The sequence below is a fragment of the Chenopodium quinoa genome, unplaced genomic scaffold (assembly GCF_001683475.1).
Source record: "Chenopodium quinoa cultivar QQ74 unplaced genomic scaffold, ASM168347v1, whole genome shotgun sequence".
In the NCBI taxonomy this organism is placed as follows: domain Eukaryota; kingdom Viridiplantae; phylum Streptophyta; class Magnoliopsida; order Caryophyllales; family Amaranthaceae; genus Chenopodium; species Chenopodium quinoa.
In genome coordinates this window covers 9,560,453-9,580,890 of record NW_018743920.1, presented here as the reverse complement: position 1 = coordinate 9,580,890, position 20,438 = coordinate 9,560,453, and the positions used below count along the sequence as shown (strand labels likewise).

The following is a 20,438-nucleotide window of genomic DNA, read 5'->3' as shown; positions in this document are numbered from 1 at the left end:
TTCGTAGCAAATATTGTAACTAAAAAGAAACGGAGAAAGAAGTATTTATATTTCGGCCTCAACAACTCAACACTTAAGATTAATACAATTTGTTTCACTTTGATTACTTTATATATGCTTTTGCATTCTCAAAATCATCTAAACAATACCAATATGGTAAAGATAAGTTTTGAAAACAGAGGAATTTCTAGCTTGGTATTTAATTTACATTCGCATTTCCATTTTAGATTTTCTGGATCCATCACTGCCATTAGCTCAGCCACTTTACCTGAAATATGGCAAGCCTTGTATTACTCGTTATTTTGAATTATGCCCGAGGAAGTTTCTGTGAGCTTTACAACTTCACCAACGACGACAGTGATATCATCCAACTTCCCCCCTGCTCAATGATCACAAAAAGGATACTCTGTAAGGATCACACAAGAAAGTAACAATAAGATTAAGATTTGACTAAACATATGTAATCAATGCCTGTTAGCCTCATTCCTAGCAACTTCTTCCAATCCGGCACATCTATACCCTACAACAACGGTTATCTCTGAATGAGTAAAGTATTAAACCAACCTAAGTGAAACAACATTCTTACGCGAATGTTTTTACCTTGGTTCGAGCTTCTGATGAATAAGGAGAGTCGAAACTGATGTCCTTTGAGTGATCTCTAGCTAGCCTAGCTAATGCCTTGGCTAGCAAAAAAAAATCCCACTAAGTTAGGACTTGTTGAAGATTAATAACTCTGAGAAACATCATATTTACAGTAAATTTTATAGCAGGAGGAAGTACCGGCTTCTGCAACGTCGCTGTTGCTTGCAACAGTTGATGCAATTTCTCTGTCATAAACATTGTCGAAAAGCCCATCTGACCCCATTACTACAATGTCTCCCTCCTCCAATTTTACACTGCTCACCTGCATATATTTAAGCAATTAAGAAATGAAACTGTTAATGAAGTGTGAAATATAACCTGCAAAAAGGGATTATTGTTTGAGTAAAGATGGCCTAACATATTCTTACCATGGCATCAAGGTATGTTTGACCTGAAGTTTCTGAGCTCAACTGATAAGGACAATCAAAGTAATGCTCTTGAGTGCATGTTGAGAACATTATTTGTCCTGCAGAATCACTATGCCCCGGTATTTGTTAACACGAAAACATAATCAGAACTTCAGAAGAACCAATTCATCTTCCGTCCCACATCTTATGTACCACTTGTATGTCACTCGCTAAGACAGATTTATCAATATATACTTTTACTCTGTTAGTATAAGTGGTGTAGCCTTCATTATACCATGAATCAAAAAGGAGGATTGACACAAATGCAGAACATAGAAAGTGGACAGAAGATGTAGATTTAGTTCAGATTAGCAGTTGTAGAAACCTTTGCGGATAACACGTAGTCCACAATCTCCAACATTTGCAATCTTAAGAATCCCATTTCCTTCCATCATAGCAACAATTCTGCAGGATAAGTGAGAAATCAGCCAATCAAATTGAAATATTTTTAGTACATTGTGTGTGTATTCACTAGAGAGTTAACCTACACTGTTGCTGAACCCATTGAAGAGGTAGCAGCATGCGCCTTTTTCAACAAAACCTGTGGATCATAATTCACCTGTTGGCATACAAATAGACACCTTAGTTGAACAATAGTACTATATGTCTTGAAAGGCTTAAACTAAGGAAGAACTGGGGCATAGCAGGTGATTGAAATATGAGATAATTAATCAAAACTCTGTCCATCCCCAAATCAATTCAATGTAGTGTTTCCCTTGGTGCTACAGATAAAGAGAGTGCGCGCTGTAGAAAATGCAACGACCTCTGTGTCATCCACCATTGATAGTGCATTGGCCATGAGCTCCCTCGAAAACAATGCAGGATCAACATCTCGTTCTGCCCACCTGCCACAGTTAAAGTTAAATGACAGCAGTCGCAACACAAAGTATATATATTCAGGCAGTATCAATTAGTAAAGAGTAAGGAGTTATGCATACTGCATACCCAGACACTCCATCTGCAACAGCTATAGCTCCACCGCCGTGGTTGCTTATGAAGAAAGCATCTTCTCCTCCCCTTTCGATCTACACAGACAAAAATAAGCGAACACAACTAGTCATCAGCAGAACTATCAAGTTCTTTAGTCTATAGAACACTTGGATGTAATTCAAAGAATAGAATGCCAAAAAACAGTCTTAAGAAAACTACATATACCTTGTTTGGATGAGGTATAAGATGTGTTCCAACACAAAGTGACATCTCTGACCTATGAATCACAAACATCAGATAAACTAGTATGTAATTCTTCAATTTGATAAACTGAAATACCAGGTAAAAACTTAAATACTGTTGATGATTACCCATCTATCCTATAAGATTATTTGTCATGATAAGGTTCTACTAACAACCCATTACAAACTTGAAACATCAAGCTTATATTGAAGAGAATTAAATGAAAGGCTTTTATAGAATATTCGGAGAATCGAGAATAGAGTTTTCATCCCCACACATGCTAGATCATGAATTAGTACTAAACAGCATCCAATCTCATACACTAGCAAGTTAAAATTTATAGAAAGAATTGTGTAGGATCCAATCATTATCTTTTCTTATTATCAACTATGAGTCATATGCTATATATTAATAGTATGATAGTTTGAAAAAAAAAAAAAAAAATGCATGAATGAACAAAAACATTACTTGATAGGATGAGTAAGTTGAGATGAAACAGCAGCAACATTAGAAAGTGGAAGCAGGGTAATTCTGTTGCTTAATGATAGTTTCGTCACTTTCGTGGGTAATAAAAACGAGCTCAATGAAGATCTGAATGCATTGCTGCTGCTAACCACCATTTTCTCTTCTCCTATTCCTTCCTTCAGTAAATCTCTTCACCTTATCAATTTTGTGGACTCGTTTCTCTCATTTGGGAATTGGGATACGCAATTTGCAGCATCAGATAAATCAAATTAATATAATAAAAACTTGTTGTAAGGTATCAACAATAAGCACCAGTGGTCTAGTGGTAGAATAGTACCCTGCCACGGTACAGACCCGGGTTCGATTCCCGGCTGGTGCATCTTTGATTTTTTATTTTTGCCTCCCATCTTTGACCTTTTTTCCCATTCCATAAAATCCAAATTTGTATGATCTACATTCTACAATACAACTTTACAAGACTAGTGATATACCAATAACGTGACATAAAAGTAAGTATTAAAAGCAAAAACAACTTTTGAGCGCACGAAGAGAACATGATCCTCTTAGAAATGAGGGTCATTTATGCAAATTAGTTTTTATTTGAAGGACAAATTTAAAGTTTCGTGCCAAGCCTCTAACATGTTTAGAACAACCTTGTGAGACATTTAGTTCATGTTTAGTAAAGAGAGGTTTGATGAGATTTTAGGCAATGTTGATGTTGGGAAGCACTAAAGTAGTGGCTTTTAAGACACATTTGGAATTTAATAAGCTGATTTGAAAAAGATGCTCAACTCAGCTTTTGGTAAAAAAAAAATTTGAGCAATTCTTGCAATAAGCTGTTTTAGTATTTGATAAAATAGTTGATTTAACGAGTAGTTCAAAATATTAACACAATTTGTCAGTAAATTCAATTATTTATCAGCTAATTACCAAACAGGCATTATTTAGAGTTACAGGGCCATGTTGAATATTCCACCACTCCCTTCGCCTTTACCAAACTCATGGTCCCAGCTCGGTAGTTGCAAACGATGATCGTCCAACAAGAACAACAAAAACAGATATCATCATATCCAAACAAGAATAAGGCAAACCAAAATTCATCCACATGTCCTTGACCCTACAAAACTCATCTATCAAAGACTTCAAAAAAATCTACAACTTCATGGCTAAAACTTTGCCAACTAATACACTACCAAATCTTCCCTAGCAAATAAGAATTCAGATAAAGATATCCCTTAGATAAGTAGATACCCTCATTTCTTCTATATAATCTTATTTCTTCTCTACAATCCCCATCAAACCCCACTCCATTATTATTATTACTTTTTATTTCCTACTTTCTTTTGTATCTCTTCTCTTACAATGGCTTCCTCCACAATGGCTCTATCCTCCCCTTCCCTCGCCGGAAAGGCCGTAAAGCTCGGCCCAACCGCCTCCGAAATCCTCGGAGAAGGAAGGATCACCATGAGGAAGACTGCCGGGAAGCCCAAAACTGTTTCATCAGGCAGCCCATGGTACGGCCCAGACCGTGTTAAGTACTTGGGCCCATTCTCCGGTGAGGCCCCATCTTACCTCACTGGTGAATTCCCTGGTGATTATGGTTGGGACACTGCTGGGCTTTCAGCTGACCCAGAGACTTTTGCTAAGAACCGTGAGCTTGAAGTGATCCACTGCAGATGGGCCATGTTGGGTGCATTGGGCTGTGTTTTCCCCGAGCTTTTGGCCCGTAATGGTGTTAAGTTTGGTGAGGCTGTTTGGTTCAAAGCAGGCTCACAAATCTTTAGTGAAGGTGGGCTTGATTATTTGGGTAACCCAAGTTTGATCCATGCCCAAAGTATCCTTGCTATTTGGGCCTGCCAAGTTATTTTGATGGGTGCTGTTGAGGGCTACCGTGTTGCTGGTGGGCCTCTTGGTGAGGTTGTGGACCCACTTTACCCCGGTGGTAGCTTTGACCCATTGGGCTTGGCTGATGACCCAGAGGCTTTCGCCGAGTTGAAGGTTAAGGAGATTAAGAACGGTAGGTTGGCTATGTTCTCTATGTTCGGATTCTTCGTTCAGGCTATTGTTACCGGAAAGGGTCCTTTGGAGAACCTTGCTGATCACCTTGCGGACCCAGTTAACAACAACGCTTGGTCCTACGCCACCAACTTTGTTCCCGGAAAGTGATGCGTCTGTTTAGGAATTTTTAGTCAAGATTTGAGAGAAATGATTGTAAATTGTGTTTGATCTCAACTCATGGATGAATGAATATAACCCTTAATTTTGTGTGATAATAATGTCACATATTTTCTGCACTTGTGCCATTGAATGTTTTCATTTCTATATTAGCTACAATTTGAAAATACTTGAATTAAATCAAACCAATAAAGGCTTGATAAAGTATACTATTAATCCATCTATATATTCATACAAAGCCCAAATTATCTACTAATATATGTAGTACTTTGATAAAGATGGATAAATTTAATTTATTGTAAGTTGGATTGATTTTAATTTTTTAGTTCTAAGGTAAAATTCCATTTATCTAATTGAAAGTACTAAGTAAAAAATATCCTAATCAAATACGTGCGGTAACAAATGTAAATATCAAATTGTTAAAGTAAATTTATAATGGAAGTATGTTAGTACTCTTGGAAGATGATTAAGTTTTTTTTTTTTGAAATAGCTCATAGGAGCAGGATTAGTACTATATTAATTAAGCGAGATCAAGCTCTGCCAAGGGTATCAAGCCTTGCAGGAAAGAAGATACAAAGGCTGTAGTATCTGTAAATTTATAATGGAAGTATGTTAGTACTCTTGGAAGGTGATTAAGGTTTTTTAAGTGCGAAATTGTGAAAGAACCACAAAGGCTGTAGTATCTATTACAAAAGATGATGTAGGGGTTTGAACTTATAATATCGTACACATGCTTTTAGTCTTAACCACTAGATTAAGACTATCAATTGGTAGGTGAGTAAGGTGACTAAGCTGATGTTAGACTTGGATAAGGTGCGGGTGTTTTGTGTCAATTTTTTTTTTATGGTTCTTAAATTATTAATGCAAAAAAATGTAAACAAGTACCAGTGATCTAGTACTAGAATAGTACCCTGCCACGGTACAGACCCGGGTTCGATTTTCGGCTGATGCAACCCTTAAAATTGTTTTTTGTTAATTTCTACGGCTATTTCACCAAATGCCACTGAGTAATTTCGAAATTCACCAAATGCCATCGAACTTTTCCAAATTCACCAAATGCCACCGAGTTTTAACAAAATTCACCAAATGTCATTAATGACTGGCAACCGTTAGTTGACCGTTAGTGGACCCCATCACTTGCCACGTGTCACTTTCTAATTGGTCCATTTTAAAAAAAAAATTAATTAAACAAAAATTATAAAAAAAAAAAGTTGAAAAAATTTTTAAAAAATGGAAAATAGTAAAATACTTGAAAAAATTAATAAAAAAAAAACAAAAAAAAAATTATGCTGCCACCACCAGCCTGCCACCGGCCAGCCCACGAAGCCGCCGCCGCCGCACTCCAGCCAACGCAGCAGCAGGCAGCAACCAAGAACAATCGCAGCAGCAGGTGGCTGAATTTCCAGACAACGCAGCAGCCAACGATCGCAGGAAAAATGCGAGCCAACGCAGCCAGCCGAAACGTCAGTGGGTTCCAACGCAGCAGCCAGGAACAACTTCCAGCCACCAAACGCAACCACGCCACGGTGCCGCGACGAACAAGAACGATGCGACCCAAAATTCGAACAATTTCGAATAAAATCACGATTTTCTTGCGGTTTGATGTTCGATTTTAATCCCAAAACAAGATTTTGGTATCAATTATCAATCTTATTGAATTAATTTGATGATTTTCATTCAAAATCAAATTGGGGAAAAAGTTAGGGTTTTTTTAATTTTGAATCAAACTCTTTGATTATAAAACGAAAATAACAATTATTTACATGATTTTGCAATTGAAATCAAAAGAAAACAAAGCCCTCAATCAATTTCGACACAACTTGTCGAATTGAAGATCAAATTTTCGTTGTTCTTCCCCTTGTATGAACGAAAATATTCCCCTTTCGTTGTTCTGGTCGGATTTTGCTCCGGCAAGTGGTGGCTGGCTAGGGTTTCGTGGGTGGGCAGGCGAGCCGGCCGCCGGCGACCCTTCCCCTAGCCTTATCCCGTCGCAACCACGGAGGAGGTGGTGGCTGCCACCTCTTAATTTTTTTTTTATTTTTTTTGTAATTTTTATTTATTTTAATTTTTTTTTTACTATTTTTAAAAGTTTTTAATTTTTATTTTTGTTATTTTTTTAATTTTATTAAAAATATATATATTTTTTTAAAACGGATCAATCAGAAGGTGACACGTGGCAAGTGGTGGGGTATAACTAACGGTCAACTAACGGACATTGACGGTCAACTAACGGAAATGACATTTGGTGAATTTTGTTAAAACTCGGTGGCATTTGGTGAATTTGGAAAAGTTCGATGGCATTTGGTGAATTTCGAAATTACTCAGTGGCATTTGGTGAAATAGCCGTAATTTCTATTTGGGTTTAATTTAAGTTTCAGAATTAGAAAACGACGTCGTAACATTATTTCCAGGCTTTTAGCTTCGTACGATAACGATCGTACCATTTCCATTTCAACTTTGTTCATCTGGAAAAAAAAAAAAAAAAAAAAAACAAAAACAACAACAACAATGAATGCTGCATCCAATTCCAGAACCGATTTCATTGCAGGTGATTTCACATTTTAATTTTCTCGATTATTTATAGTATTTATTTATTTTTCATTGACCTAACGACGTCGTTGCAGACAACGCCGGAGACAGCGATTCCGATACAAACTCCGACGAAATCGCCGATTACTACCAACCGATCTCTTCGATTGACGGCAACGAAGACAGCGATTTGAATAATCCGAACATCAACGGATATCATGATCCGAATGACGCGGTTAATCAACACCGCAGCCTAAGCAACGGCCATGATTACTCTGCTGCTGAAATTGGGGTGAGAGCGCTGAATCTGAGCGAATATGAGGAGGAGAGAGAAAGTGAAGTTGAAGTTGAAGAAGAGGATGAGCAGAGAATGGGAGTGGACTTGGATAGTGCGATGAGGAGAGCAATTGAGGAAGATGAGAGCCGGAGGAATGCTCCGTTGTCGTCGGAGAATGCAGTGAGAGTGATGGAAGCTATGCGCAGTGTTTCCTTTCCTGGAATGCCTCCTGATTGGGTTAGTGACTTGCCGGAGGACCGATGGGTTCATCAGCTCCAACGCCTCCGCCAGCCGCCCCATTCTACTGCTTGATTTGGCATTGTGCAATTATGTTTCGAGGTTTCTGTTTGATTTGGTTTGTATTTTGATCATCTGAATGACTAGTTGACTACATTTTACCTTATGTTTCTCGATAATTGTAGGCTTAACTCGACAATATTTTACGAGTACTGAGTTTTTGATACACTAAAAATAATCGTTTATTACAAGTTCATAGAAGCTTTAAATTAAATCTGAATACGAACTCATGATATGGATTATTGCTCAAAAAAATTGCAATCTACTCTTACAAATGAATCTATGTCTACGAATTCGTATAAGCTACAAAGTAATTTGTGCGATACTTCAGTTCTTTCATGCACTGATGTTCTCAATCTCAGCTGTTTTGTTGATTCTCTTCATAATGCCCGCAATAACCTGATTTAGCAAGTACATAAGTGAAACAACAAATGAAGATAAAATGTATGTTAGCTAACGTATTGGATAGGAATAAGGAAGACTTCATTTCTATGGCATTATCAGCATGACCAAATGCGTACCTTTCCGGGTCCTAATTCGTAGCTCTTGTTCAAGCCTTTGTCCAGGAGAGTTTTCAATGTTGATTCCCATTGAACAGGAGATGTAGCCTATCACATATAGGTAGTGTCAGTTTCTGGATAAGAATTTTTTGGCAACAATTTCTGGACAAAGTACTGCAGTGTAAAAATTTAATTGAGAAAGAATGTTTAAAATGGTTTCGACTAGTTCACCTGTCGTGCCAATATCTTCTTAATTGTTTCTGGGTCCGCATGGGGCTGCACGTCAACATTTGATATGACAGGAATCCGTGGTGTCCTGATCTTTGTTGTGGCCAATGCAGCTTCTAATCTAGAAACTGCTGGTTCCATGAATCTGGTGTGGAAAGCACCAGCCACTGCCAATCGTACCTGAAGGATGGTTGTTGATGAGTGTTTTAAAATAAAAATTGTTCATACAGGATTTTGCTAGTTTTACCACAACTGCACATTATAAGTCACAAAATAATACCGTCATACGAGCTTTGAAGGATTTTGCCTTGGCTTCTACTGCCTCGATTCCTTTTACACCTCCAGACACTGCATAGTTCCCCTGCCCAAGTAGATTCATTTTATAAATTTTCATATTTAGGGAGATCAATTGACTTCGCAAAAAACATGGGTCTGAAAGATGTTTACAGGGCAAAGAAAATTCGCAATTTCAACTCTTTCGTCTTCTGAAACTTCTTCATTTGCAGCATCACACAAAGTTTGAACCTTCTCGGCATCCAGGCCAATGACACTAACCATTGCACCTTGTGCAGCATCAGAGGCTGCCTATAAACAGAAATATGGTAGAATCATACATCAGTGATGATATCATTCTTCAGAAATACAAAGCATGTATATTAAGCTTTCAAAATAAGCATGTATATTAAGCTTTCAAAATAAGCATGTACATTAAGTTAATTCTGTATTATTTACCTGCATAGCTTCACCCCTTAGCTTAACCAGCTTCAGGCCATCCTCAAAGCTTCAATAGTAAAGAAGGCAAACACAAGTGAGTACAAAATTCTTATAGCGCAAGCATAGAAATTTTAGTGCTCACTCCTCACTCTCCAAAACCACCTTAGTGCTCAATAAACTATTTTAGGTATAATTTTTACTACTAAAAAGTTATGCTACAGATGATATGCAGTAATCGTTAAACTCATAAACTTTGAAGAATGGACCTTCATTTTAACAAGATCTCTAACGCAACCACTCCTGATAACACTTCACCTTAAAGTCTCGTCCTTGAAATTTTATCTGAACTCAGGTATCAAATTCTGGGCTTTCCACTGATACTTTTAACCATTGAACTAATTTTTGCATAGTACTACTCCCTTAAAGACATTTATCGTCACACTTATGACCAGAATCCTTGCAACTTCTACTATCTGCTCTTGCATGCTATTCATTAGAACTGCAGAATTGCCATTTGTCAACAACAGCCCAAAGGCTAGCAACTTCAACCTCAACTACAAGCATTTTGTGGCTGCTGAGAGGACGGATCCACAAGGACACATGATTTGCATTAACTACTCTTTGTGACTGCCATCATCATCTCTTCACAAAATTCACATTTTTCAAGCATTGTGCACATAGAATAACTAAAACATAAATGTTGTCGATCATCTTTAGGCGGGAGCCAGAATATTATCTACTTTAATGATAGATGGCTAGGAATAATAACTAAGGAGAGAGAGCAAGTTATAATGGTCTTTAAAAAAAAAGGAGCCAACTGACTAGAAGATTAACAAACCAAATGAGACACAGTGACACACAGTTTTGAACTAGTTGGCAGAACCTCGGTGTATTGGATTTGATCTATCAGAATTGGATATCCAAGTAGCATTTTCCCTTACGTAGAAAAAATCTCATTAAGCAACTTAAAATTATTTAAAATGTCCATGAATCTTGGCAGGGTGATGCGAGTAAAAAAAGTAAAAGGGTTTTAGAAGTTTTTTAGAGAGGAACTAAAGTTTCATATCCTGAACTCCTAATAAGAATATTCAAAATCCTATTATTGGCTGCTACCCCCCCCCCCCCCCAAAGCTAATTCCAACTGATGTAGGGCATAATATTTGGAATATAAGACCTGTCATTAATTTTCATTCTTGCAATTCTCTATCTCTTGACAAGGGGCAAAAGCAATGTTTTAGTTATCAATTCTTCAAAAGTATGCCTGTGGCCTTGCATGAACATACAGGGAGAATAAAGTTGATGTAAAAAGGTCCAAAATCATACAACTATGACCAGTATTTTCCATCAAATAACATGGATATTCTGTGGCTTTAACTCTAGATTAAGGGGCAAACTATAGATGGAGTATCAGAAGATCAATTGCTAATAATTATCAAGGAAAAGACAATAGGCTGAGAAATATATAATGTAACTTGACACACCTGAAAGCTCCCGCAAATGCGAGAGCTGTGTACTCTCCCAAACTTAAACCACATGTCACATCCACAGAATCAATTATTTGTTGGCCTCCCTCACGAGCACGCAATATCTCAACAGCAGCTAAACTTGTAACATAAAGAGCTGGCTGCATACATAAAACATAGGATTGAATAATGTCCCCTTTTTGGAGTGGGCAACAGTAATATAAGTCACATAGAAAATAAATAATACCCCTAGATGGTCAGAATCTTAAAATGAAATCAGATATATGAATTCGGTTTGCTGGGTATAAGAATGATTAAAAGGGGAAATAATAGCTGTTTAATACTTCGTAGTTAGTAATAAACAAAGATCTATTACAATTTGCCATTGAACAATTATCATTATCTTGAGGCCAATGAAAGTTATAAAGCAGATGTTATTGATAGGAACATAGGATGTATATATTACGGATACAGAGTACTTGGCTGTGTTTACAATAAGATCCATGGAAAAACTATACCACTAGGACAAGCTTGTTAGCTTTTTAGCTCAATTCTAGCTTAAAAGGCAAAGATTATCGATGCTATTAAAAATAGTAATTTTGAGCCATTTATTCATAAAATTGCAGAAAAGACACTTGATTTTTCTGAAGATACCTGACTTAAGACAGTTGAATTGAGCTTTTCCTTTGGTCCATTGATGCAAATCTCCAAAAGATCAAAGCTACAAATGTTAAGGACTAGAAATAAATCAATCAAAGCATACCCACAAAAACTCTCACCTCAACCATCAAACATAAACACTGCAAACCTAAACCCGACCCCGGCCTCCGCCCCAGAAAAAAACTAATGCAAGATAAAGCATCACAATTGAGCATACCCCATAATGTCATTAGCTTTCTTGAACAAGGCAGCAGCTGCAGGCACATTCTGAACCTCTGCACCCATTCCTACTGCTTGCGCTCCCTGAAAACAATGCCAGCCCCCAAATTAACACAAACCCATTATTTGATTAATTTTATACTGGAAGATACAATTAACCAATTATAATTCTACAATGCGGATCAATAATCTCAATTTATTTACCAATTTAACCTACTAATACATCAAATCTCTGAATTCTCACAAGAAAACATCAAACTCTAATCGAATTATGCAAAATCAAAGATTAAAAAAATTGCAAAGCACAATCACCTGCCCAGGAAAGAGGAAAGCGCAAGAAGGCTTATAATCAGAGAATAAAGCGTCATCAACAGCAGTTTGAGAAGGGGATCCAGCAGTAACGCTCATAAAAACCCTAGCTCCGTGTGACTTAATTCGTAGATTGCCGCCATTTTTAAACCCAAAGAAGCTTGAAAATTTTTGGGTTTTAAGGGATTGAGAGTAGTTTAATGGGGTCTTTTTCAGAGAGACTGAAGGTAGAATTAGGGAAGAGGCCATGATTGAGAGAGTGTGAGAAGTGGAAGAGGGTGGTAAGTAGCAGAGGAGAGAAAATGGTGGCAGTTTAGGATTCAACCTGTATAAGCTTGGGAATTGCGGAGTTTACAAGGTTAAACAATTAATTAAGCACTTAATAATTTTAGACTAATCTTGTTAATTTGGCTGGAAATATTGAACTCAAACTCCACAAGTCTAAATCCATAATGGCTTGCATTTATTTTATTAATGGTGCAAATGAAGGAAACCCTAATAAGTTAATCAACTAATTAAATGAGTCATAGCAAACTATATATTTTCTTAAGCGACATAGTAGTATCATCTTATAACAAAAGTTTGGAGAGATTTATATGGCTTATGAATTGTTAGAATGTGAAATGAAAGAAATAATATGTATCAAATGACGGAGAAATACAATTTAAAATGGTACAATGTTTCAAGAGGGAGACACGTAATATTTTTAACGAAAATTTAAGAAAAGTGTGTCACTTAAAAAAACTGAGGGAGAATGACTATAATATCATTAGGAGCTTAAATATTTCACGTGGAGAATTACGTAATAAACTAAGCTTTTCCACCCTTTTTTTTTTTTTTTTTTTTTTGACAATAGCAAGCTTTTCCACTTGGATAACACATAAAACCTTGATTAGTTAATCTATGTATTATTTAATTACCCTAAAATTAAAGAATTAATTACATTTTACTTAAATAAACGGATCAAGCTCCAACAATGATTAACAATAGTATATTTTTGTAAGGTAAAGAAAAAAATTATTAGAAGATCCTCCTTGCAAGAAGAACTTTTAAATACACGACAATAATTACCAATAATGCATTTTGGAATTTACCTCTTGATAATTTCTATCCTTTTAGAACACAAATTTCATTATTTTTTTTTATTGATATTGGTGAAATGGTGAGTAAAAAGGAAAAGTACTTTGTTGTATGTGTGTCTCAAAATTCTGGTGATGTGTGTTCTAAAATATTTTTGATAATTAAGCAAGGTTAGTGCTTGCAACTAATGTCTCTAAGTTCATCAATGAGTTGAAAATTAGTATTGAAGAACATTTTCTCAACGAGAAAGATATAGTTTTACATTTTACTTGTTTCCTATGACCACCATCGTCAACTATAAATAGTGGAGTTGGGCATCTCATTGAGCTTCCACAATTTAAGTCATCCATCCACACGTGGTACATGACTTTTATAGTTTACAAATCCTCTTTGTGTTATTATTCTTTTGATAAGTTTTATTGTTTTGAGAGGTTATATTTGCTATTTTGACCATTGTGTAGATCTCATAAAAGTGAATTAAATGAAATTCATATCCAAAGTTAGTAAGATTTACCATACACACTCAAAAAAACAAAAAAATATACCTAGCTGCCATGGGTGAAGGTTTAAATACAACCTATATTAAGAAAAAAGTTTATATTCAACCCGAATGATATAGAGTCTAAATTAGGTTGCCACATCATAGTACATTTCATGCTATATATGTGATTTATATTTGTTTGCTACATTATTTTCATGCTATATATGTAGAGAATTGAGAGTAATATTGTTTGCTATGATGATGGATTTTTGCATGTGTCGAGTTAACCATGCATGTCATGAATTATTGAAAACTCAACCTCTTGTAAACAAAGACAATTTAACTTAAGTGGTAGTACAATTGTCTTCATCTTGTGATCTTTGACTGAAATCAGTAATAAACACAAAACCATTATTATCAACAAACAAACATATTGGCTCAATATTTACAAGATTGGCCAAATTAATCACATTGCTCCCATTTCAGTTACTTTTTTCTTTTGTTTTATATGTAGCTGAGAACATGTAATTCATTGGACGCATCACCATGGCTTCTAATTGCTCTTGCTTTGTCGCCGTTGATTTCCAAAACCTAACAGAAATATTGACATGTAAGACACTAAAAAAAAAACAAATACACAAACACTTAAAAAATGGAACCTAAACCTAAAATCCTAACCCAAATATATCCAAAGATAGTCTAAGATTTTCAATGATCACAAGGGATAATAAAGAATGAACAGGAATGTTATTATTGGCCTCTATTTGAACTTTCTCGATATATTTTTTTTTAGCACAATACTACAAAGTAGAAACTTTACCTCTGGTCTTGAATCAAGAACTCCACTAGACATCCCTACATCAACGCGCCATATGCTACAATTATATTCACTACAAGTCCATAAAAGATATCAAAATTTTGAGAGAGTTCAAGAAGGCATCACAACCGTGCAATATAATTAGGAAGCCACCCCAGGTATACTGTATGCTATCAATTTAAGCACATACCAATTCACCCCATTAATCTGAGGGGTATGACCCACCACCATCGCTTTAGCACCTAGAGCCCGTAAAGTTTCTTCAAGCATTTCATGTATCTTAAGAACAAAAAAAAAGTTAATCAGAATGCAGCATTCAAAATCCGGAATGTATCTGCATCATTCTTGAGTCATGACAAAACAGGGAAGTTTTGAACATATCTATACATGCAACTTAGAAAGCAGAAAATTCTTGCCTGGTTAATTTCATATTCAGCCAAATCTGAAGTATCTCTCGAGTATAAGCGATTCCAAACAACACTATCATATCCCCTGGTGGCAATGAAAGGAAGAGGGGATGTAGTATCGTCATTGTCATTCTCCACTCTCATCCAATGGGAAACCTCTTTGTTCATCCTCTCTATGCCATAACCAACTAAATAACCAAATTCTTCTTAAATGAGTTGAGAGTCAAACATCAAAACTTAAAAAAAACCGCCAAAACAAAAGCATTTAAAGGATGAGTTCATAGTACGCACCATGGTGAGGAAGAAGTCCTCCGTGACAAAAGACCCAATCATTAACCTTAAGGACAATGGGATGCCGTGCTAATTCACGAGCAAGTCGGCCTCCTGGTTGAAGGAGGACTGACCGGGCAATAACTCCTCTCTGCCTCTGTCCTAATACATGTGTATTATTACAAGACTATCGTCAAAAACACAGCATGAATAAAGGCCATGAGACTGCCTGCTGATACTTCATCAGAAATGCCAAAATCGGCAAATAATAGATACCTTAGCATAACAAAATGGGAATTGATCTGAAATATCAAGCAGAACAAAAAGTCCCAATACCTTGACTAGATTCCAAGGATCAAAGTTATTTTGGTATTTTCGACAATCTTCTTTCCGCCTCTCTGAAACAGTATTCCAGCCAATGAAAGCTTCATCCCAATTGTGATTACACTCATTCAGGTACTCCAGGAAATCCACGCACTCTTCAAATCCCCCAGAATCAACGTATCTGTAATCACCTTCTATGTTCATGGTTTCGTGATTTCCATTGACCTATTTCAAGGAAAAAAGAAAGGTTTCAACGAAACAATTATAACAAAATCAATTTATGAACTGGCTAAAACTATAACAATGGCATCTTCACAGCAGGAAAAAGAGGGAAGCTAGGAATTCATCTTGTATGAAGGTGAACAATGATTAAAAAAAAAAAAAAAAAGAGGTATATGAAGGTCATAAAAGGTTGGTTTTAACAGCTGAAGGACATTTCATGATCTCCCTAAAAAACAAAGATAAATAAACATATCACCATGACACCATGGCTTATAAATCAACAGTCACATCCAAACACACACACCTGGAAGACAGCTCCTCCTTCCACTCTTGCCTGAATATCAAGAGACCGCAACAATGACAAGATAGCTATTTCATCCTCCCCTCGATCAAGTATATCTCCAAGCTGTATCAACACCTATTTCATGATAAACAAAGCTAGTATAAGTGAACCATTTAGACTCAAAATTGAGCTTCCCAGACCATCAAATTACAATATACAAATTATACTGTAACTAGGAGCACAAAGTCCATTCCAATGCCTTCATTTGGGCTAGATGCGTAAGGCACTTCCCTACAACACATATGCTACTAAGCTGCCCCTCACATAAATCAAGAAGCCGCGTAAAGGTTGAACAATTAACAAATCTATCATATATACACAATGTCAGAAACAATATTCCCAAAACTCTTCCTATCCAACCATATCAAGTACTCAACTCTCTGACACAGGTATAGATACTTATCACATAATCTTGCACTGAAAAGATGCAGAAGTACATATAATGGCAGTGTAAACATTAGACAGATGAACCAACAATCAACGATTAACACTAATAATTGAGTCTGAATCAGATAACCACTAGACAAATGAATCAACACTCAACACTAATAGCTATGACATGCCTTCATGCCTTGAACATAATGCTGGAAACACCATGAATTGGCAGCGACAATATCAATTCTTGCAACTAGAGAGCAGTTACAAAGACACAAATTGTTTGTATGGAAAACTACTGTATTTTAAAAAAAAAATAATAATTGGAATTGTATGATAAGCATCTAAAAAGGTGTAACATATAGATATTCACATATTACAATTCATCATGATTCATGATTATCCATCTCCCATGGAATTTTACATACAAGGACATGGTATAGCGCATACCGTCTCGCCACCAGTCCACAAGTCTCGACCATCTGAACTCAAGACTCCGGCCATGTTGAGCGCCCATCTTGCCTTAGACAAATCTCCATGCAAATCCCCCACTACACAATGCGCAAGATTTCAATGACAACAAAAATTAAAACTTCAAACTTGAAATCATTCTACCACTTTTAACTAGAAATAACTATCACATACAACTATACTGCTAAATTTGTACCACTAAATCAATTAAAGTAATCTTTTTAATCCAATGTTAATTGTAATCATGGCCTAATTTACACTTTTTTACAAAATTTGTACCATATAATTATATGTATCCTCTTAAAATTTGAGAATTTTCCCACAAATTCCCACTTTACAATAAAAAAAAATCTTCAAACCCTATTGCCAATAAAGGCAATAATCATAATTGTACAAAATATACCCAAAAATCATCTCAAAAATCATATTATTATAGCAGAAAATATATGAAATAAAATAAATAAAAATTGCAAAAAAAAATAAGAAGAGAGGGAAAACGAACCGGCGACAATACGGCGATCAGGAGCAGAGACGAAAGTGGGAGGATTGCCGGTGATAATTATGGGCTTCAAATCTTTACCTTTAACATTGAAATTAAAATTGTCATTATTACTATAACTGATTATGTTATTGTAATTTACTGGGGTTTTAAAATTTTGAGAGAGAGAAAATTTGACGGGGTAAAATTTGAATGGTTTTAAACAAAGAGATAGAGAAGCCATTGAAGTTTGGTGTTCTTCGGTTTACTCCACATATCACTGCCACTGTTAGCTAATTTACAGGGCACACAAACCAGGAATTATTAAGGTTATGCACATCTTTTTGTTCTTTTATTCCGTATTAAAGTAAATTAACTACTCCCTCTATCCCTTATTTTTTTAACGTATTTGACTTTTCACGATGTGAAGACATGTCTCCAAATGCATATATCTCTATTTTTATATGTGTAAAAATTATAAAAAATTGATATTAATAAACTATACAATGAGACAATTCTAACAAGATCTCACATGAATATATTATCACTTACAGATCAACGAGAATTTATGGTCAAAGTTTTAAAAGTTTGACCCATATTTTGCAATGGGGCAAATATTAAGAGACGGAGGGAGTAACTACCGATAAAAGCCCAGGTTAGGTGATAAGAGAGTTGTTTCCAACTTATAGTTGTTTTAGCTTAATAATAGGTAAAAGACTTGGAAGGGTAATTAAGTGACACAAAAAACGTATAGAAGATTGAAATGCAAATGATATGAGAAGTAACTAAATTAGATTCTACCCTATATTTACAAAATATTGATCTTGTATTTTAAGCATGTAGATGTCAATTAAACTAATTTTGCTCAACTCTAACTGCGTAAGTATATAGCTATAAACACTAATGTGTAGAGGAGTGGGGAGTGGAGGGATGGTTAGTCCCTCCATCGTTCGACTCCTCATTCTCCCTCCTGAAATATACTTCCTAAAATGGAATTAAGTTGGGAAATTATGATAAAATTACATGCAGAATGGTGTAATGAATGTTAGTTTATCCTCAATATTTTTAATTTTTTAGCTTCTTAATTTCTTATACATAGGACTATATTTATCATTTTCCTAATTCGTATTCATGAAAATAGGTTATGAATTACTCGTAAAGTTTAAGAATTAAAATCTTTAACCAAGAGCTTATTTGGTATCTTTTTTTGTTTTCTATTTTTTTTTTAAATAACAAAAAAATCAAAAACAGAAAACAAGAAAAAGGTGTTTCCACTTTTCTGTTGTCAGTTTTTAAAATTATCATGAATTTAATAAGTTCGACTAATTAATAGAGTATTTTTGATAAGACACCTTTAAAATCACAAAAGACTTGCTAATACGTATTGGATTTGTCAATTTATGTGAGCCACACGTGTTTAGCAAAAATTATCATCATACATTCATACATCAGTTATCTCAGCTTCAACATTCTATTGGCCATCTGTTCCACTTGGATTTTTTTAGTCAACGCAAGTCCAATGTCCATCTGCTATCTAATTGGGCCTTTCTTTGGGCCATTGTTGATCCTTTTAGATGATAGACCAATAGTCTGGATATCTCCTTCGTATCCTCTTTAAAATTGGGCCAGCCCATATATGCACAAACTGATACTGCATTACTCTACTCTAATCGAAATTATAATAGCCAAGTTTTAAGGGTTAAGGACTTAAGGTTAACAATACTTCGTATAATCAGAACTTTTGCTTTTATTACTTTGTATAATATTTTTGTATAAGATTAATACGAAAAAAGACACAAAAATAGGTAGTTGAGGATCTGAATGAAAAATTGCAAATCTACCATGACCAATACTTTGTGAAACACAATGGTTGCAAGGAACTCAACTCCAATCCATATCGATCAAATTTTATGCACATTACCGCTCAATTATTCCAATATTTTGTGCATCTTCGTGTTAACCTAGTCTTGAAGGATTAGCAACTACTCATGAAATCAAATAATCTTACTTTTTGTGTACCTTTCATTCGGCGAACCTTATTAAATTATGTATAAGACTACAAGTACTTCCAAATTTCCAATAATTCTAGCACAAAGGCATTCGTTATCTTAGTATGCTAACAGTGCAATGCAACCACCCCAGTTTCAAAATCATCAATTGCATCATGTGATTGACATTAGTAGTTCAAATAAGAGTCACATCAAATGTTGGCATGTCAAATAATTAAAATGCTTTCCATTTCGGTTTCCCGCAAGTTTATGAAGGACAGGGTCGAATCCTACTAATTTTATGCTAGATGATTTGGCTCATATTAGTGAACCTGATTTTTTTATTTTTTTTTTTTTTTTTTTTAAAGTGACTTTTGGAGTTTTGTTCATGCATTGTCATTCATGAGCCAAAGTTTCACATGCTATATTACCGTAGTACTTCCATAAGTACATCCTAGCTATTAAACTTGTCGAAATTTGACCCGTCCTAACGAATCTTCGTTTCTTACCTACTTAGCTTGTGCGAACATTTGCGTTAACTAATTTAATAAAAAAAAAAAAAAAAAAAAAAAGAAAAAACCGATTATATTAGTGGTATTAATAAATTTGTTGGTACTTAAGTTCCAATTGTTAAACCGTTATATAAGTTGATTTTGTTAAAATAATAATTAATACTAAGTATATTTGAGTGAACGTAGTCTTATACATTATACCTATTTATGTCCATATACTTACAACTTTATTTTACAAAGTATTTGCTGATTAACTTAGCTATTTGTATCATTGTATGTGCGTACAAGTGAATATATAGTGATGTATTGATTGGAAAAAGTTAATATATGTTCAACATTGAAGATCCGAAATTGAGATTCGCATGTTATAATTAGAAGTTGAACAATGAGCAGTCAAATGAGCACCATTGCACCAATTATCACAAATTCACAAGTGATCCGGTTCTAACGTTATGTGTACACTAGTGGGTGAACAAGTAACATGAAGAGAATATAGATATAATGAGTGGACCATGTTTTATTTACTTTCTAATGTTTTTATTTTTTATTATTATTTATTTTATTTTATTTTATTATAAAGTGAGAGATAGTTCAAATGGTTAGAGTTTTTCT

General features: G+C 35.2%; 5 protein-coding genes and 1 non-coding gene across 10 annotated transcripts; 3 read left to right on the top strand and 3 right to left on the bottom strand.

The window, feature by feature from the left end:
* Positions 1-32: 32 nt before the first annotated feature.
* Positions 33-3,396, bottom strand: LOC110688520 (probable protein phosphatase 2C 26). 4 transcript variants are annotated; one of them, XM_021865283.1, is made up of 11 exons: positions 2,691-3,390; positions 2,205-2,256; positions 1,995-2,074; positions 1,813-1,894; positions 1,538-1,608; positions 1,375-1,454; positions 1,011-1,108; positions 781-904; positions 601-683; positions 472-520; positions 33-379 (listed from the first exon to the last, which is right to left on the bottom strand). In XM_021865283.1, exons 1-11 carry the CDS (start codon positions 2,840-2,842, stop codon positions 291-293), a joined length of 960 nt encoding a protein of 319 aa, XP_021720975.1. In that variant the 5' UTR covers positions 2,843-3,390; the 3' UTR covers positions 33-290. The 4 variants fall into 4 exon arrangements, with proteins under 4 accessions (XP_021720975.1, XP_021720976.1, XP_021720978.1 ...); XM_021865284.1 differs by lacking the exon at positions 472-520 and having other exon boundaries at positions 2,691-3,396; XM_021865286.1 differs by lacking the exon at positions 2,691-3,390 and having other exon boundaries at positions 1,534-1,894; positions 2,205-2,262.
* TRNAG-GCC lies at positions 2,996-3,066 on the top strand. The gene has a single exon. It is a non-coding gene; the product is annotated as a tRNA-Gly (tRNA).
* Positions 3,397-3,964: 568 nt separating the features above from the next.
* Positions 3,965-4,981, top strand: LOC110688521 (chlorophyll a-b binding protein, chloroplastic). Its single transcript, XM_021865288.1, has one exon. The coding sequence runs from the start codon at positions 4,050-4,052 to the stop codon at positions 4,851-4,853; it is 804 nt and encodes a 267-aa protein (XP_021720980.1). The 5' UTR covers positions 3,965-4,049; the 3' UTR covers positions 4,854-4,981.
* A 2,048-nt stretch (positions 4,982-7,029) lies between these two features.
* LOC110688518 lies at positions 7,030-8,071 on the top strand. The gene is made up of 2 exons (XM_021865281.1): positions 7,030-7,410; positions 7,487-8,071. Exons 1-2 carry the CDS (start codon positions 7,371-7,373, stop codon positions 7,978-7,980), a joined length of 534 nt encoding a protein of 177 aa, XP_021720973.1. The 5' UTR covers positions 7,030-7,370; the 3' UTR covers positions 7,981-8,071.
* Positions 8,072-8,106: 35 nt separating this feature from the next.
* On the bottom strand, positions 8,107-12,487 carry LOC110688516 (malonyl CoA-acyl carrier protein transacylase-like). The gene is made up of 10 exons (XM_021865280.1): positions 12,062-12,487; positions 11,748-11,833; positions 11,525-11,591; positions 10,889-11,031; positions 9,426-9,474; positions 9,141-9,278; positions 8,974-9,054; positions 8,697-8,873; positions 8,487-8,573; positions 8,107-8,364 (listed from the first exon to the last, which is right to left on the bottom strand). The coding sequence occupies exons 1-10, from the start codon at positions 12,305-12,307 to the stop codon at positions 8,302-8,304; spliced, it is 1,137 nt and encodes a 378-aa protein (XP_021720972.1). The 5' UTR covers positions 12,308-12,487; the 3' UTR covers positions 8,107-8,301.
* A 1,396-nt stretch (positions 12,488-13,883) lies between these two features.
* On the bottom strand, positions 13,884-17,720 carry LOC110688515 (shewanella-like protein phosphatase 1). 2 transcript variants are annotated; one of them, XM_021865278.1, is made up of 9 exons: positions 17,351-17,720; positions 16,828-16,928; positions 15,964-16,077; positions 15,450-15,662; positions 15,135-15,270; positions 14,853-15,031; positions 14,627-14,715; positions 14,440-14,509; positions 13,884-14,210 (listed from the first exon to the last, which is right to left on the bottom strand). In XM_021865278.1, the coding sequence occupies exons 1-9, from the start codon at positions 17,568-17,570 to the stop codon at positions 14,124-14,126; spliced, it is 1,209 nt and encodes a 402-aa protein (XP_021720970.1). In that variant the 5' UTR covers positions 17,571-17,720; the 3' UTR covers positions 13,884-14,123. The 2 variants fall into 2 exon arrangements, with proteins under 2 accessions (XP_021720970.1, XP_021720971.1); XM_021865279.1 differs by having other exon boundaries at positions 14,155-14,210; positions 14,440-14,474; positions 17,351-17,719.
* Between the last annotated feature and the right edge of the window lie 2,718 nt (positions 17,721-20,438).

Excerpts from the sequence above, each read along its gene's own strand:
- LOC110688520 (XM_021865283.1), bottom strand. The coding sequence starts at position 2,842 with ATGGTGGTTAGCAGCAGCAATGCATTCAGATCTTCATTGAGCTCGTTT. Across the intron at positions 1,895-1,994 it reads GTTGCAGATGGAGTGTCTGG|GTGGGCAGAACGAGATGTTG; the intron begins GTATGCAGTATG and ends TAACTGTGGCAG. Across the intron at positions 1,609-1,812 it reads CAATGGTGGATGACACAGAG|GTGAATTATGATCCACAGGT; the intron begins GTCGTTGCATTT and ends GTATGCCAACAG.
- LOC110688521 (XM_021865288.1), top strand. The coding sequence starts at position 4,050 with ATGGCTTCCTCCACAATGGCTCTATCCTCCCCTTCCCTCGCCGGAAAG.
- LOC110688518 (XM_021865281.1), top strand. The coding sequence starts at position 7,371 with ATGAATGCTGCATCCAATTCCAGAACCGATTTCATTGCAG. Across the intron at positions 7,411-7,486 it reads CAGAACCGATTTCATTGCAG|ACAACGCCGGAGACAGCGAT; the intron begins GTGATTTCACAT and ends ACGTCGTTGCAG.
- LOC110688516 (XM_021865280.1), bottom strand. The coding sequence starts at position 12,307 with ATGGCCTCTTCCCTAATTCTACCTTCAGTCTCTCTGAAAAAGACCCCA. Across the intron at positions 11,592-11,747 it reads AAAGCTAATGACATTATGGG|CTTTGATCTTTTGGAGATTT; the intron begins GTATGCTCAATT and ends TAACATTTGTAG. Across the intron at positions 8,874-8,973 it reads CCTTCAAAGCTCGTATGACG|GTACGATTGGCAGTGGCTGG; the intron begins GTATTATTTTGT and ends ACCATCCTTCAG.
- LOC110688515 (XM_021865278.1), bottom strand. The coding sequence starts at position 17,570 with ATGGCTTCTCTATCTCTTTGTTTAAAACCATTCAAATTTTACCCCGTC. Across the intron at positions 14,716-14,852 it reads CTGAATATGAAATTAACCAG|ATACATGAAATGCTTGAAGA; the intron begins GCAAGAATTTTC and ends TTTGTTCTTAAG. Across the intron at positions 14,510-14,626 it reads CAGATTAATGGGGTGAATTG|TGAATATAATTGTAGCATAT; the intron begins GTATGTGCTTAA and ends ATGGACTTGTAG.